At 32.6% G+C, this 13770-nt stretch overlaps 1 protein-coding gene across 1 annotated transcript; it reads left to right on the plus strand.

Annotated features, from left to right (window-relative positions):
* The first annotated feature begins 3960 nt into the window (after nucleotides 1-3960).
* Nucleotides 3961-4440, plus strand: LOC145051142 (uncharacterized). Its single transcript, XM_078999272.1, has one exon. It carries the CDS (start codon nucleotides 3961-3963, stop codon nucleotides 4438-4440), a length of 480 nt encoding a protein of 159 aa, XP_078855398.1.
* Nucleotides 4441-13770: the final 9330 nt, after the last annotated feature.

Consider the following 13770-nt stretch of genomic DNA (forward strand, 5'->3'; position numbering starts at 1 on the left):
CGAACTTTGGATTGTCCTTTGATAGTTGTTTAATTATCTTAGCCAAAACCGATTCTTGTCCTTTTTCCCTCTAAATGCGCTAAACATTTGGAAAATTTTAGAATGGCCAAATATTATAGCATTTGCAATCGATCCTATACCCGAAGCGTATGAGACATGATGCATAATGTCTTACATAAAGATTTGATACTTTATCAATCTTTTGCCATAATGTTTTATTTGCTATGTTCTCAAAATTCGAATTATGAAGAGGAATGCCGTAATCATAATCAAAATTTTAAGAACACACTATGTACCTTTGACTAAATTTATTAACATTTCTCAACCTAAACCTTTAGATTTGAAATGAAGCATAATATTCTCTCCTTTAATTATAGCAAAACAACTATTCCATCCTTACAACTTTGCAAAGAATGACTCTTGTTTTCTATAATTAATATTGCCAACTTGCAATACTTTCCTTAATAATCATACAATCATAACATTTATGCTCCCACTATCATGATGATTATTATAAACATAACACTTATGCTCCCACTAGCTTTGACATGTATTCAGAAACAGCCTAACTTTCAGAAAAACAATACCTATTGAATTTCTTAAGTCCATGTTTCTAATATTTAATGCTTTGATAATCTTTTATCAAGGCTTTTTGAACTTATACACCTTTGCCTTAGATACTTCATATGTGTGTCTAAACAATTGCCAAACCTCACAATTCAAATTATGGAAAGGGATACCGTAACCATAATCGAATTCGAGAATGCAATTTTAAAATCACTATCTTCTTAAAATCTTTCTTAGTGAAAGTATTTCCTCACAATCATTTTCATGAAGGAGGAAATCCTGTGACACTTAGATTTAAATGGTGTATTTGTTCCTATCCATGTGAATTTGTCAAAACCAAAGTTTACGACAAATTCAAACTCATATGGATCGAACTTTCTTAATCTCGATTTCTTGCCTTATGGTAGCACGGCTGCCCACCAGGTCTTCCAAGTAGTTAAGAAGCTCACCTTTTCCTATCAATGTACCTTTCATTAATCAAGGTCCTTGCCTTTTATGCATTCAAACGAGAACTCATAGGACTCACATGCATAATTAACTCAATTAGAATGGCACATAAACAAAATAGTGTTAACACGATAGGTTGTAAACCTCAACTCGTGTGCTAGTGATGATCAATAAGGTCTATTTTGATTTGTTCTTGAAACCTTTCAAGACTATTAAAACTCCCACTGGCTCCTTGACATATAATATGTTCTTTTCAATAAACATTTCTTGACAAACAAATATTCAAGAGTTAGTGTAGCTTTTATCAAAACACTTCATAAATTGGTCCTAGTTGGTCTTTGTCTTATCCCAGACATCACAACTTTCCACATTTGATGAATGCTATAAACCTTTCTAATACTTATCACTCGATGTCACAATCTTAACTCTAAGACTTGTTTTTGGAACGAAGTATGATTGACTTCTTGATTTAACCATTTCTTCAATTCTTGATTCCTCTTCTTAGACATACAATTGTACTAAGAATCACTTAGAGGATCAATTGAGATATGGTTCTTAATCATCAAGACCTATCATAAAGCATAAAAGGTACTATCCCTTCTTCTTAGAATGGAGAAACTTTTATCTTTCTGCCTACTTGATTCTTCTTATTCGTTCTGCTATTGATTTAAACTTTTTCAATCAATTCAGAATTACACTTAATCTTACAAGTATAATCATATTTACTAAACCTTTAGTAAATCATGACGAATACCATTGTTACTCTTATGGTGCACTTGATCAACACGCAACTTTGTGTGCTCGATCTCCTAGTCCTTCACTTGACACTATGTCAATGAATTAGTCTAATTTCCAAAATATGAAATTTCTCATTCATCGTGCAACCAAGTTGCATGATTCCAAGTTTCTGTCCAATTGAAACTTGGGCGATGAGAAACTCTCCCTATTTGGTAAATTCTTGACATTTCCATAAATAATACAATTAAGAATCAAATCCATTATTGCTAATAATTGAAACATTCAAACATTAATTTTCATATATGTCATTGCAAGGATAAAATCAAAATTTATATTCATATATAAAAGCAGCGGAAAACATTTGTCCTTACAATGCAAAATCCATTGAAAACTATGTATTTCAAAAGGAAAATTTCTAACAACTCTATCACAACTATCTAAGCTCAAAATCTAATCTTCAAGTCCATGCGATCAAGATCCATTCCTTGTGATTAGATTCATCTTGCTCTTTCACCAAGCTTCCTTTCTTTTCACCGATCCTGCAAAACATTCAAATGCAATATTATCACATCATGTATTAAGAATCAATGAATAGGAACTTAACGGAGTTAGATAGTGGATTTTACCTGAAGCGCAACCATACTCTTTGACTCTCCCATCTTCTGGACTTTTCAGGCTCTTTGGGCAGACTTGTATCCAACTCCCTTTCTTTTGGCAGCAAACGCAGGTTGGTTCTCCTAGAACGTCCTCGGAAGCATGGTCGGTTGACTTTCCCAACAAATACGCTCCATTCCTTCGCCAAATCATTTCTGATTCAGCAGCAATGAGCATGTAAGTTAGGTTAATGAGGTTGTCATCATGATCCATCATATAATACTTTCTTTTGAACTCATTATATGATTCAGGAAGTGACTGCAAAACCCAATTCACAGCCAACTCATCCAGGAATGACACACCCAACATTATCAACCTATCAATGTGTGATTTCATTCCTAGAACATGGGCACACACAGGTTTACCATCTTCATGTTTCATTTCCAATAGGGCTTTAGTGATATTGAACCTTTCAATTCTTCGATCTTGTGGGCTAGGGAGAACAATTGGAGGAGGTGGATGAAGTGAAGCATGATTTCTTGTTCCTCGATCGAATCGTGGAATGTCATCTTCATGTGGAATGCAGCTATTAGGTATCTACTTGCAAAGAAGGATTCGAAGCCTAGACTCATTCGATGGGTATTACTCTTGTAAGAGTTTGACATTGAAATCAAAGACAAGAGCGGAAAGTCAAACTTTGTAGCTGATCATCTTAGCAGAATTGTTTCTCCCGATGACTCAACTCCCATTTATGATGCATTTCCCGACGAGAACCTATTTTCAACAAAAGTTACCCCGTGGTATACCGATATTGTGAACTACTTTGTCACAAATCAATTTCCACCAGATTTAACTCGATGGCAAAAAGACAAGATCAAGAAAGAAGCCAAGAGGCATGTTTGAGATCAGCCATATTTGTGCAAATATTGTGCTGACCAAATGATTAGACGATGTGTGGATCAATATGAGGTACCTTCTATCTTAACATTTTGTCACTCTTATGCTTGTGGAGGACATTTTGGTCCTCAAAGGATTGCAAGAAAAGTATTAGAGAGTGGATTTTACTGGCCAAGTATTTTCCATGACTCTTATGTTTTTTGTGCAAGCTGTGATAAGTGTCAAAAGATGGGCTCTTTAAGCTCAAAGAATCAAATGCCCCTAAATCCCATATTAGTTTGTGAAATTTTTGGTGTTTGGGGCATTGATTTCATGGGACCTTTTCCATCATCTTCGGGTTTTATTTATATTCTTTTGGCTGTGGACTATGTTTCCAAGTGGGTGGAAGCAAAGGCTACCCGTACTAACGATTCAAAAGTTTCGATAGATTTCTTGAAGGCTAACATTTTTTCCAGATTTGGTGTTCCAAAGGCCTTGATCAGTGATCATGGTACACATTTTTGCAATCGTATGCTCGGGATTGTTTTGAAGAAATATGGTGTCACTCATAAAGATTCCACATCATACCACCCACAAACAAATGGACAAGCTGAGGTGAGCAATCGACCAATCAAGGGAATTTTGGAGAAAACCGTGAATACAACAAGGAAAGATTGGAGTACACGCCTTGATGATGCTTTGTAGGCATACCGCACTGCATACAAAACTCCAACTGGAATGTCTCCATACTGTATTGTTTTTGGAAAGCCGTGTCGATTACCCGTTGAGTTGGAACATAGGGCCTATTGGGCGATCAAGCAGTTCAACATGGATTTACGTGAGTTAGGAAAGAAGAGGAAGTTGGACATACAAGAACTTGAGGAAATCCGCAATGAAGCATATGAGAATGAGGTTCTTTATAAGGAAAAGACCAAAACATTCCATGACAAGATGATTACACGCAAGGTATTTCACAAAGGTCAAAAGGTACTACTTTACCATTCGCGTTTTGAATTGATTCCTGGTAAATTAAGGTCCCGTTGGGTGGGACCATTTGTTGTCACTAATGTTTTTGAGCATGGTGCAATAGAAACCACAAGTGAGAAAACCGGGAAGATTTTTAAGGTAAATGGTCACCGTTTGAAGCCTTATTATGAAGGATTTCAAGTCAAGAATGAAGAGGTGGAGGAAGTGATGGTTCCAAAGTATCAAGATTGACAAATAATTAGGATCCATGTCGAGCCATCGACTTTAAACAAGGGCAGTTACCTGAGAGGCAACTCGGGGGTATTTTGGTCATTTTTGTAATATTTTTGTATGGACATTTTCTTTTAAGTTTTTGTGTTCCAAGGTTCTTAGAATAATTAGGGGAGTCTAAAAATAATTTTTATGAAGATTGGAAGTGAGCGGGTGCGGAAATAAGAAAAATCAAGGTGCGTCTCTCAGAACATTACCCGGGTCGTGTAATGCATGCCTTTGCAAAACACGGCCGTGTAATGATGCTTGATGAAGAACTTTTGGCGTTACACGGCCGCGTAACATTACTCTTTCCATTACACGGGCCGTGTAACGAGGTCTGTACATTAAAAAAAAAAAACGCAACTTCTTTCTTTCTTTCTTCATCCAGTCACGGCCCTCTCTTCCTCTTGTTCCCTTAGACGATAACTCACACATACACCTAAAATCTTTGATCTTACATGGAATTAAGCATGCAAGATATGATTTTTCATTCCCCTTTCTTCATCCTTACACTCAAGAAGCTTCAAAACACCATTTTCATGGTGATTTTCGGATTTTTGGAAGAACCCTAGAAATTGGGGTCCGAAAATTTTGTTTTAATTTCTTCAAATTGTTTGTAGGATAAGCTTGGGGAAGCATTGTGGAAGAGATTACAAGTGATTTCAAGCATCAATTTCGTGCTTCAAGCTCTAAATCGGGTATTCTCTTTCCAATTCTTTGACTTTGAATTATTAGTCAAAAAAGCATTATTTTTTGTGCTTAATCTGTCATATTGAGTGTTGGTCATATTAAGTGGTTGTGCATTGTGCTTAAGAGTCAAATTTTTGTGCTTAATTTGTTTTTCTAATGGCTTCATCATCTCGTGGGGGTGGTAAAAAGGGTAATTCCAAACGTGCTAGAGTCATTGACTCTAGTGATAGTCAACGTCACCCAAACCCTCCACGCCAAAATTCGGGTGCATTTACATTCTTAGACTCTCAACAAGAAGCTAGGTATCACAACTTTCTTGGTCGTAGGCGTGCAACACAGAAATTCGTGGACATGCCCACTCTTGAATCCCTCCATATTCATGAACAAGTCCGTGTTTTGTTCAGAAATATTGGATGGGAAGGTTTGTTGTCATTGCATGATGTTGGGTATGTCCAACCAACTCTTCAATTTCTGTCATATGTTTCTTTCAATCAAAGAACCGAGTATCTCTCATTCTGTGCTTTTAGCCGCAATTATTACTTGCATAAAAATCAATTATGTGAACTCATTGGTGCTCCAATTGTTAACACTTACGGTCCATTTCACATATTGAATTTTCCATTTCAAGAGGATGCTAAAGCTTTTTGGGTGAGAATTTCAGGATTGACATACTTTCCAAGTGCTGCTAAAGCATCAAGTATCATTCATCCTGTTCTCAAGGCCGTTAATCGCATCCTTGCTTCTGTTGTATTTCCAAAAAATGAGATAAGCAAAGCTGGCCAAAAAGAATTAGAGCTTATGTGGTGTATGATTCATAACCCAAATCAACTTCCTGATTTTGGATTATGGATCATTTTCAAATTGTTGAAAATATCCCGTAGCACCAGTGGTAAATTACTTTGTGGGGGGTATAATCACAATTATCCTCAAGCACCCCGCTCTTGCCATTTGCTTTCCACCCGGTCTCGATGTTATTGAAGGAGAAACTCACCTCACGACAAACATCTTTCAAAACATGCATTTGTTCCATACCGATTATGAAACAGAAGCCATTTATTGGGCTGTTGATAATCATGATTGCCTTAGCATCGATCATCATAATTCTCAGCTTCTTCGATTATACAATCCCATTCACAACACTGTCTGGCACCTTAGGTACAATGTAGGTGTTCCGATGCCCGAGCCTGATTCTGATTTTGATGCGGATGAGCCCATTCCTGATGTTGTTGCTCCAGTGCATCAAGAACTTGTCATGCATCCCCATCATGACATGTATATGCAAGAATTTCGTAGGTTGCATGAAGACAATCGGCGTTTGCATCATGACTATTCTGAACTTTATGATAGTGTTTGTGAGATAAATACTGAGATGGTGGAGTTTAGGGAAGAATTTTATACCTTTACAGACAATTAACAAGCACGCAACCAACATGTGGATTCCCTTGTGACCAACATGTACAGGGTACTTTGTTTAGGCGGTCAACCTACACAACCACCTTATTACCCTCAATATCCACATTACCCCCCACCATACAATCCACAATTTCCACATCTATATCCCCCTCCATTCACACCTCAAGATCCTCCTCAATAATTTGTCCCGCTCTCTTCCCAAGCATCGAGGACGATGCATATTTTTAAGCTTGGGGAGGGGTGTATCATAAATAATTAAAAAAAGTTGCATATTCATTCATTGCATGAGTATATATATATATATATATATATATATATATATATATATATATATATATAATAATAATAATAATAATAATAATAATAAAAATAAAAATAAAAATAAAAATAAAAATACAAAAATATTTTTTCTTTTTCATTTAGGTTTTTAGGATCATTTCATGAATTTTTCTCTCCTCTTCCTTCTCATCTTTAGAATGCCTTTAACTTTTTGTCACAATACATAGTCAAGTTCAAAGTTTTGTCTGCTTATACCCCTTATACATGTGGTGTCACTAATTTGTGAAACTTTAGAACTATTGAGAACACATTTATTTGCTATTCACTTAGTGGTGGTGCATTGAGGTATATTATGACAAGCAACTCCTCTTAAATAATTCGGGTCACAGCAGGTGATAATCAAATGTAGGGCGCTTTTAAATACCCGTGAGTACGTTATTGTGTGAATCGGTAAGGCATAAGGAGATGTAAAAGTTCATTTGGTTGTCTAGTTTCGTTTTTTTACTTTATTTTGTTAATCGTTTGTATATATGCTTGTTTTGTTTTGTTTTGTTTTGTAATATTTAGTTAGACTAATTGACTTTTTGTTGGATTATACATGATCTTCGCTTGGTTAAAAAAAAAAATAATAATAATAGGATTTATGCAGCTTTTTCAACATTAGTTTTTTTTTCTTAAGTCAAATCAATGTGTCCAAAGAATAGTTGTTAAAGTTGTTTATTATTTTCATTCTAGTTTTCTAGTTGTAAATATTAGAAGTTTATCGTTAATTTAAACCAATTTGTTTTCCAAGTCAAAACTGCGAGATCATCAAAATGACGGATTTCAAAGTCAAATCTCAACAAGTATTTGTCATTTATAAAGAGTTCTTCAAAAGTCAATTTGTCAAGTTAGTAAAAAAAAGAGAATTAGTTTATGTTTGTTTTTCATTTCTTTTGTGATATTTAAGTTGAGTCTTTGTACATATCCATGCTGCTTTCTAGTATCAAAATAGAGAGAGAACTGAACCAAGCCTTTCCCGATTTTTCATGATGATGTTTTATAGGAAATTCGTTTGTGTTTGATTTTGTTGGCTTTTTTAGCATTAGAAGTTTATTTTGAAGCGAATAATTATGATTATATGGTTCTATTTTTTATATTTGTTGTTGTATATTTCTTTTGTGCTCCTGATATGGTTATGGATTTATCTCCTATTATGGATTACCGAGAGTTGACACGGATTTTGGAAGAACATATGAAGATTGTGCAACCACAAGCTATTGAAGAGAATGTGGAGAAAACTAAGAAGAATGGGATATGCCTTACCGACGCCGAGTGCCCTCCACCCTAAATAACAAGTGTATATTCTTTGATAGGAGTGAGTTCACACATCTTGTTACTTTTTGACTGGAATGAGTCAACATAACTTTTGAAATTTAAATATACACGTGGCCCAAATATTGCTTTCTTCTATGGAATATATCGAAGGACAAAGAGATACAATCGTATCCACAAATTTTAGCAAATACTCATTCAAACCAGAACAATAAATACAATACAGATGGAATAAAGGGGATTTGTTAGTTTACCCTTTCATATTTATAGCTCTTTTAAATTTCAATTCAATGTTGAAGACGAAGAGTGTTTTCGTTTGTTAGAAATTAATTCGATTTCATTTTTATTTTTTGCTATTGATTTTGATTTATGTGTTTCGATTCATTGCAGGTTTGATTCGCCTAACCCTAGAACTACCGCTTCTACGGTATGTTCTCACAAACGAGCAGTAGTTCCATGTGAGTTAGATTTTTTGTTTTTATTTTGTTTGTTTTCATTTCCTCTCTCACAGACGAGCCCTAATTATATATGGTCATCCCTCTCTTCTTCTTCTACTTTAAAAAATCCCACGAATGTTTGGCGTGTGTTTATTTTATAGGTTGTCTTTCGATTTTAGGTTTGATTGGTCCATCAACAGTTATTGAGACATCAAGACGATGACAAATCATAAGATACTTTTCGGTTCTAAAACCCCCTGTTCATTTTTTCTCTTTAATGATTAAATTTTCACTCATTTCTACTTATACATAGCGATATTGTTTGTTTTTATTAGAAATATACAGTACAAGGTAGACATGAGTGTGTATTTGAGTGGTTAGTACTGTTATCGACATCAACATTCACATATAGGTATGGTCAGGCTATTTTAGAAAATGTTTTGTTCAAAATATAATTTTTAGTGTATTTCACGGATACTCTGAGTTGTTTCAATGATGTTGTTTTGATACCCTACAAGGCCTGCTTTTGAGGGGGTTAAGCATAATGTCTGAAATTTATATTTGTAGAATGTGGTGTAGAGTATAGTTTGAAATGAGTTTTCTTCTTTTTGCCATGGGGATCTGGTAATGGCGATGTTGAATTGTTATTTTTTTTCATTTTTATGACATGAATAATATCATTACCACATTTTTTTTTGGCAATTCCATTAGAATTTAATTAACTTTAGAAGTAAAATGATCTACTTATGTTGTGAAAATGGATTGTTTTATCAAATGTGCAATCTTAATATTTTTAACCCACTTATGTTCTATGTACACAGGGCTTATAACAATAAGTTGTCTTATGTTCTTGTAAGGGCTTTTAACAATAAGTTGTCTTATGTTCTTGTATTGGTTACTCTGTACCTTCCTTCATGCATGTATCTTTTGTTTGCTAATTAATTGATTTACTAATTGCAGTTAGTTGTTTAAGTGGACAAAAAAGGAGTTGAAAGAAGATCATCAACCTGGTCTGTTCGCATTCTAAATGCACATATAACTGGGGTTTTTGAGTTCTTTAATTATAACATTATACCAACACATGTATGTTAAATATGTCATTATGCTTTTCAACTCTATGATATTAAAAACATTTTGGTAGCTCTGTAACTAATTTTATAAATCAAACACTTTATTCGCACCCCCCATCATTCTCTTGACACATCCATTTGAGATTTGTCCTTAAATCTTGAAATTTTGTTGAATTAAAACTTCCAAGATGTTTGATTTTGACATAATATTGTGAAAATGTCAATTATCTTAAAAATCATGAATGAAGTAAGTATTGTTAAATTATAACGATGTGTTCCGGGTGTAACTTAAACCCTTCACTTTCAAAGTAAATTGACCAAACCATCAACCTTGATTATAGTACTTAAAAATGAAGTCTTCGGCAGATTTTGCAAAAGGAGATTTTGAAGAGGAGCAACACCACTAAGGGTATGTCTTTTCTAGAAGAGCCAAAACCATTTTAATTCCTTAATTTTTTAAAATCAATGACTTCCAAATCTAACAGTTTGGACTCTAGATAATGACCATGTTATTATCTGAAGCTTTTGTGTTTGTTATAGGTTAATGAGTATACTTCTTAAAAACAACTTCATTGGAAGAGATATAATCATCTTATTATGCACTACTTCCTGATAAGAAGGTAAGTTAAAATATGTGTAAATAAACTACTAACCTTATCAAATCTTTTGTGGATATTAAATTTTAAAAGCTAAAAAGTTCATTTCCTTGTAGAATATTGAGTTAGGCTGATCCAATTTTGGAATATGTGAGCAATGAATGTTTTTTTACGATATTGTTTTTTTGTCACTTGCTTGTCAATTAATTCATTTTTTTTATTTTCAGGTTAATCTAAAGTTTTCTTAGCTTCCATCCATTGAAACTTTAATTAATTTCATTTTAATGTTAGTTTTAGGTATTTTCATATTTCAGAAGTACGATCTTCATATCATATACTCATAATAGTAAAATATATTTACTTTTCTTTTCAATAATAGCATCGTCATCGGTAAGGTACTTCATCCCATCATGCTTTATTTCTGGGTTATATGTTCATTTCACCGAAGAGTCAAGTGTTGGCATGATGATCGAAGATTGTGGTTTTATGTTGACAAAAATATCAATGTACTCTGATGAAACATGTGAATGTCCATGTTGCTGAATACTTTTGGTTGTGGCTAATAGTAGCATTACAATGAGGTTAAAACATCAAACAAGATGATTAAATTCGAGCCTTATTTGCTAATGATATTTATAGTTAAATAATTAGTAACTTACATGTACGTTGAATAGAGTGGACAGAGAATTAAACAATTTATGGGTGCAAAACTCTTATTTTGCTATTCCTAACTATATAAAATTGTGTATTTTTTTGTAGCAAATTTCCAATCCTCCTTTCATTTTATTGATTTAGAAGAAATAATATTGGCTTCGGAATTAAATATCTTTGATATATTTTTTAGACAAAAATGAAATCTTATGCGATGTGCATGATAAATAATTAAATATGTTTGTAGTTCATAAAAAGGATGACCATTTAGGAATATTTTGTCAAAAGCTGGATAACAAACATAAACTATCTCTATTTAAAAGTCATGAACTTTTATTTTTGTTTGTTTGAACCAACACTTTTGTGTTGTGTAACATATATATTAGGTTTAGTAAATTAGTTATCTAAGAGAGAAACATCAATAAAATATAACATGATATTCGACTGAATTTGTTTGACATGATCTAATTTCATAGCTCAAACTTTAATCACTGAATATTCAACGAAATAAAAACTAGAGTCGTCTAAAACTTATTTGCCTAAAACAAAATGCAATATTTTATCAATGAAAATTAATCGATTATCAAGTTAAATTTATATTATTTCATGGGTAACATTATCCATAAGAAATGAGAGTGTCGATGAGATTAATGATTATTTGATCGACCGACTCCATTGAGAATAGAGAATTCACTATAGTTTTGATGAAGCCATAGATGACGATATAAATAATTTTTATCTTGTGAAATTCTTGAGCACACTCACCATTAGTAGTTTACCCCCTCATTACCCACAACTAAATGTTGGATACCAATAATATTGTTACAAAATCTTGATCCATCAAATGGATTGTGTATCGACACCAGATTGATATGTAAAAGTTTTCAACACAATGTCATTGATGCTTAAATAGTTGTTGGTCAACATGTTTGAAAGAGGGTATTTTTGCCAAGGATTCATATATTTCTGTCTGAAGATGACATGTTTTTCATTCATGATAATGAGATCAATTTCCAATTCGATTATGTTTCGCGATGGCAATCAATAAAGCTCTGGGACATACAATTCCAAATATAGGTATATATATATTCAAGAATTGGTTTCTTGCATGACCAACTTTATGTGACATTGTTAAAATGGATATAATGCGCCAATATAAACGTATTTGTGAAGCCTAATGAAGAATTCAAAGGCAGCGATGTATATATATCAAATGTGATGCATAAATAAGTGTTTGATGATTAATAATGTTCAATCAATAGTTCATCGTACACATTTGTAAACAATCTTGAATCTTCATCGTTTAGTCTTACCGATTTCGTATTTGTTAGCATAACTATAATTGATAATTGTTTAGATGTAGTACACCATTTGCACAAAAGAACTAATCGCCTCGAGAAACTAAATTCTGGAAAAGTTATTCACACTCGTCGCTTTACGCGGGTAAACGGCTAGTGTGTGTGTATGTGTGTGTGTATATATATATATATATATATATATACACACACACACACACACACACACTAGGTTTAAAACCCGTGGAAACCGCGGTTGATCAAGAAAAACATTATTAATAATTTGAAATAGTAATAACTAATCAAAAATTTGGAAAAAATATATTAATTTATAAAAATAGAAGTTATGTTAGTAACTTTATAATTTTGGTTTAAAATAAATATATAAATCGTTATATATATATATATATATATATATATATATATATATATATATATATAATTTATGTTTTGTAAATTCAATTATTTGATAAAATCATGAGTTTGTATGATGCAATATATATTAAAGTATAATAAAAAAACACAATAAATCATAAAAATTGCATTAATATATTACAAATTAAACATGAAAGTGATGTAATATACATACATAAACCCTACACAATAAACTATAAATTAATATGACGAATGAAATGCAATTTATGTCTCAAAATAATATGTATTTTCATCAAGTATGAAGAATCTTATAAATATTTTTTAGGCAAAATTTTTTTGTTAAATAATCAAAATAATGATTGGGAGTATCATTTGACATTGCATCTTAGGAATCTTGGGAATATCCTTAAAATAAAACTTGATAACAGTGGTCACGTGGCTTTAGTTCACCGATTGGATTTAGTAAAAAAAAACAACTTTTGTAAATTTAATTCTAAAATCAATTAAATAAAGACACACGACATGATTTTCCAATGTATACAGTATACAAACCATACAATGTTATGGAGTCCATAAAGCAGTGGCATGTGTCATTATTGGGTTTTGGCCTGCTTTTGCCTCTTTGCAGTTGGCAACTTGGCTCTCAAATATGAACTATTTCAGTTTTATACTTAATATTCACTTATTTTAGCATTTCCGTTATCATATCCTATTTCTTTATTGCAGACCTAAAATTATAGCATCTTTTACCCGCTATATTTATGATTTATAAAACATGTTCATGTTACTATTTATTTGAAAAAAAAAAAATAACACATTAAAATGACACTGTTTTTTAAAATATTTTGCAAATTAACCTAAAATAAGAATTAACTTCAAAGTAAATTACTAAAATTGGCATAATTCGTTTGTGTTCTAATTAAAGCAACCTAAATAGTTTCTGTTTGTTTTTGGTAATTACATTAAAGCAACCTTCTTTCATGGTGTGTGTGTGAGTGTTTCCGTAAAGTATATTGTTATTAATGTAAATTTTCTCTTCATTTATCCTTTACTCATAAATTTACATATTTACCATTATGTGTGTTGTTTGTTTTTGTGCTGGAATTAAAATACAAAAAAGTTCCATGCGATGAAAAGTTAGATAGATAATCCATGTTTTGAAATAATTACATACATGTTCCGGTTCCAG

Source organism: Lactuca serriola, chromosome 1 (genome assembly GCF_051521515.1).
Source record: "Lactuca serriola cultivar US96UC23 chromosome 1, Lser_US96UC23_V15, whole genome shotgun sequence".
Classification (NCBI taxonomy): domain Eukaryota; kingdom Viridiplantae; phylum Streptophyta; class Magnoliopsida; order Asterales; family Asteraceae; genus Lactuca; species Lactuca serriola.

Coding starts and splice junctions, on each gene's coding strand:
- LOC145051142 (XM_078999272.1), top strand. CDS start 3,961: ATGTCTCCATACTGTATTGTTTTTGGAAAGCCGTGTCGATTACCCGTT.